Consider the following 3,989-nt stretch of genomic DNA (forward strand, 5'->3'; position numbering starts at 1 on the left):
TGTCTCTCCCATGGCAGAGAAAAGGAGAATGTTTGTAGTTACAACAGAGAGCATCTGTCACCCAGAGTGTAATGCCAAACTCTGGAGAGCAAACGTCACTGAGTGTCTCGCCAGAAGTCGTATTCAACCAGCCCAAACAAGTCCCAGCTGATGCTGGAAATGGGATGCTCCAGACATGGGAGAGAGAGTGGAGAGTTAGGGCGTGGAGTTCCAGGGAGATGACAGAGGATGTACATCGAAGGGCGACCTTGTGCGATACCCAGGATGCGGCTGTTTCTCTAGTAGTTGGTGGCTGGTTTGCATGTGCAAGTGCTTGTGTGGTCTGGTCCAGGACACAGGGAGTGCCTTTAGTTGGGCAAACATAAAGGACAAGGAGGGCACCAGGAAGCTTCCCAGAAGGATGGCTCTTGGGAGGAGCAGGTAAGGATGAACAGGATTTTACTTTGGACAAGGGCTGGGAGAAGTGATGCATATTACAGGAAGGAGCATTCCAGACAGGCACCCGAGCTAGCGTGCAGAGAACGGCAAACATTCCAGGTGCAACTGAGGCGGGGTACTGAAAGACTCCCGCAGTGGGTAGTCAGTCAGTTCAGGGAGACCCTCCCAAGGAACAGCGAGACCACGGCTTCGGATGCAAAAACAAGAGGTTTATTGAACACACAGGTACCCGGGCGACTCAGTCTTTCGAAAGACTGGCGCGCCGAGTAGAGCTCCTGGGTCCTTTTTATAGCAAAAAGCGCGGGTACAGAAGCGAGAAGCAAGGTAATTGGTTAGTTTAAATCAAGCCAGGGGTGAACTTCGGTCAAGTGGGAGTCCTTGAAACAGCTGAGGGGCACTCTTGAAACTTTAACTGACTTGTCTATTTCTGGGAACTATCCGCCCTTTGCCTCGGGCCGGGGCCCAGGTGCATAACCACAGATATCCTGTTTGACTCTGTTCCCCTTGTTTCTTAACTTGACTTTTTGGCTGTATTTTCCCTATACCCTTGTAAAAAGCACTTCCTTCATTCCCCCATTTCTCTTGTGGATCGCTCTAATCTTAGAGCGGAATTAAAAGTTATCTTCGCCATTTAAGGTTTGGTATTTTTGCCTAAGGACCAGAATCTTAACTGCACTTACCCTATCATTGATGAATTGGACTAGTCTATTGATGACGTAGGGCCCAAGGGTGAACAACAGAAGGAGGAGTAATAGGGGCCCGGCGATGGTTGACAGTAGGGTGGTCAACCAAGGGGAGTTATTTGATCTGGTTATAAGCATTTTCATAGTTTGAGTCAGGAGGCCTGACTCTTTTAGAGGCCGGTGCATCAATTTCTGGAATATCCCAAGCCTCGAGACCCGCCGCCAGGGCACATATATCAGGGGTAAGGGAGGGCCACCAAGTCCAAAGGGGGTGGACTTCTGTCTTGAACCAGACAACCTTTCCAGTTTGGGACAGTACCTGCCAGGTGAGGGTGTTGGGCTGGTTAGGGTTATTACTTGGTAGGCTTGCTCCGCCGCCGCCGAATGCGCAACTTAAGAGGATTATCAGTCCTCTCCAGCTCCCAGGATTCATCTGGTACGGAGGGTGGCGCAGGCTTGAGGTGAGAAGCATGTACCCAGGCTGCAATGCCGTCTACTTTTACCGCTGTTGGTGTGGTCAGTAGCACCAGGTACGGGCCTTTCCACCGAGGCTCAAGGCTGCCGGTCCGATGGCGCCTAACAAGCACTTGGTCTCCGACCTGGAACGGATGAGGGATGGCCACGGCACCTGGCTCGTATACCTCCTTGATCTGGTCCCAGATCTGGGTTTTTACAACTTCTAAAGCCTTTAAGTGAGTAAATAAGACAGGAAGAAAGTTATCATCGGGACCCAGTGTTCCTCCCAACTCAAGTATGGGGGGGGGTCCCCCGTGGAGGATTTCACAAGGAGTCAGACCAAGCTGGCCAGGGGTATTCCTGGCTCTGAACAGCGCTAAGGGAAGGAGGGCCACCCAGTCTTTTCCACCGGTCTCTAAGGCCAATTTAGTTAAGGTCTCTTTGATGGTTCTATTCATTCTCTCTACTTGACCTGAGCTCTGGGGCCTATACGCACAATGTAATTTCCAATTTATTCCCAGTTGTGTGGCCAGTCCCTGGCTTACCTGAGCAACAAAGGCTGGGCCATTATCTGACCCGATCACCTTAGGGATCCCGAAACGGGGCAGGATTTCTTCTAGTATCTTTTTACATACAGTCAGGGCCGTTTCAGTTTTGGTAGGGAAAGCTTCTACCCATCCAGAGAAAGTATCTACAAATACTAGCAGATACTTGTTTCTATACCGGCCAGGCTTTACCTCTGTAAAGTCTACTTCCCAGTATACGCCGGGTCGATCTCCCCGTTGTCTTTTTCCGGTCTCTCGGTAGGTGGTAGCCGCATTAGTCATGGCGCAAGCCGGACACCGATTGGCGACTTCTTGAACAGTGGACCGGAGGTTCGGGATGGAGAGGCTGGTGCGGCTTGCCAGTTGAAGGAGCTTTTCTGGTCCTAAGTGTGTTAGCTGGTGTAACCGCTGAATGAATTCCTTTCCCTGGTCAGGAGTGAGCTCTCCTGGCCTGGTCTTAGCTTGAGCAGGCTCGATTGGCTCTTGAAGCTTTATAGTTTCTGCTAGCACCCTGACCGACAGGGCGGCTTGTTTTGCAGCCTCGTCGGCCCTCCGGTTCCCGGCCGCCACAGGGTTATTTCCTCTCTGGTGGCCTGGGCAGTGGATAATGGCGACCTGCTGTCCGTGTAGATGTTGATGTTTTTTCCTTCGGCTAGGCGTAATGCCTGCGTCAAGGCGATTAGCTCGGCCTTCTGGGCTGATGTCCCTTCTGGCAGGCTGCTTGCCCATACCGTCCGTTTGCCATCTACGATGGCGGCCCCTGCTCTCCGCTTACCTTCCACAATGAAGCTGCTACCGTCTGTATACCAGGCAGGCACTCCGGGCAATGGCTGGTCCTTCAGGTCCCGTCGAGTCCCAGCTTCTTCAGCAAGGATTTCTGAGCATTGGTGTACTGGGGTGGATTCTGACTCGACTGGTAGTAGGGTAGCTGGGTTCAGGACAGCAGGGGGCGCGAAAGATATCCTTTCGTTTAGCAGCAAACTCTGGTAATGAGTCATTCTGGCATTGGTCATCCACCGATTGGGGGGCTGCCGCACAATACTTTCGAGGCTGTGGGAAGCAATCACAGTCACATTTTGCCCCAAGGTTAACTTATCAGCGTCTTTGAGGAGGAGTGCCACTGCAGCAACCGCTTTTAGGCAGGTTGGCCACCCACTGGCCACTGGATCCAGTTTTTTTGATAGATAAGCTACTGGCCGTCGCCATGGTCCTAGGGTCTGAGTAAGCACTCCTCGGGCCACACCGGCTCTTTCATCTACGTATAGAGTAAACGGTTTGGTGAGGTCTGGGAGAGCCAAGGCGGGGGCAGACAGCAAGGCTTTTTTTATGTGGTCAAAAGCCTTTTGATGCTCCTCAGTCCAGGTAAAAGGAATGTTTTCCCTTGTCAGGGGGTACAAGGGTGCAGCCAGGGAAGCAAACCCAGGAATCCAGAGCCTGCAGAATCCGGCAGTACCCAGAAATTCGCGGACCTGCCTGGGGGTTGAGAGCCCTAAAAGGAGCTAAATCTCGGTGGAGGGCCTCGTCGAAGAGAGTGGGAGAGTTTTTGAACCCCTGTGGCAGCCGTGTCCAGGTCAGCTGACCTGTGTTACCTTTTTCTGGGTCTCTCCACTCGAACGCGAACAGTGGCTGGCTGTTGGGGTGTAGTCTGAGGCAAAAAAAGGCATCCTTGAGATCCAAGACTGAGTACCAAGTGTGACTAGGCGGAAGGGAACTCAGGAGGCTGTATGGGTTTGGGACTGAGGGATGAATGTCTTGCACCCTTTTGTTAATTTCTCTCAAGTCTTGGACTGGCCGATAGTCATTGGTCCCTGGCTTTTTTACTGGTAGCAGAGGGGTGTTCCAGGGCGACTGGCAGGGCACTAAGACC

The 3,989-nt window shown here is 52.3% G+C and overlaps 1 protein-coding gene across 1 annotated transcript; it reads right to left on the reverse strand.

The window, feature by feature from the left end:
* Positions 1–626: 626 nt before the first annotated feature.
* Positions 627–3,599, reverse strand: LOC134370893 (uncharacterized). Its single transcript, XM_063087817.1, has 2 exons — positions 2,315–3,599; positions 627–1,807 (listed from the first exon to the last, which is right to left on the reverse strand). Exons 1-2 carry the CDS (start codon positions 2,849–2,851, stop codon positions 1,475–1,477), a joined length of 870 nt encoding a protein of 289 aa, XP_062943887.1. The 5' UTR covers positions 2,852–3,599; the 3' UTR covers positions 627–1,474.
* Positions 3,600–3,989: the final 390 nt, after the last annotated feature.

This window comes from Cynocephalus volans, chromosome 2 (assembly GCF_027409185.1).
Source record: "Cynocephalus volans isolate mCynVol1 chromosome 2, mCynVol1.pri, whole genome shotgun sequence".
Lineage (NCBI taxonomy): Eukaryota > Metazoa > Chordata > Mammalia > Dermoptera > Cynocephalidae > Cynocephalus > Cynocephalus volans.

Bases quoted from the DNA above. Each gene is read 5' to 3' on its own strand.
- LOC134370893 (XM_063087817.1), bottom strand. From the start codon at position 2,851: ATGGGCAAGCAGCCTGCCAGAAGGGACATCAGCCCAGAAGGCCGAGCT. The intron at 1,808-2,314 runs GTAAAGCCTGGC...ACTCACTTAAAG, and splicing joins GGGAAGTAGACTTTACAGAG to GCTTTAGAAGTTGTAAAAAC.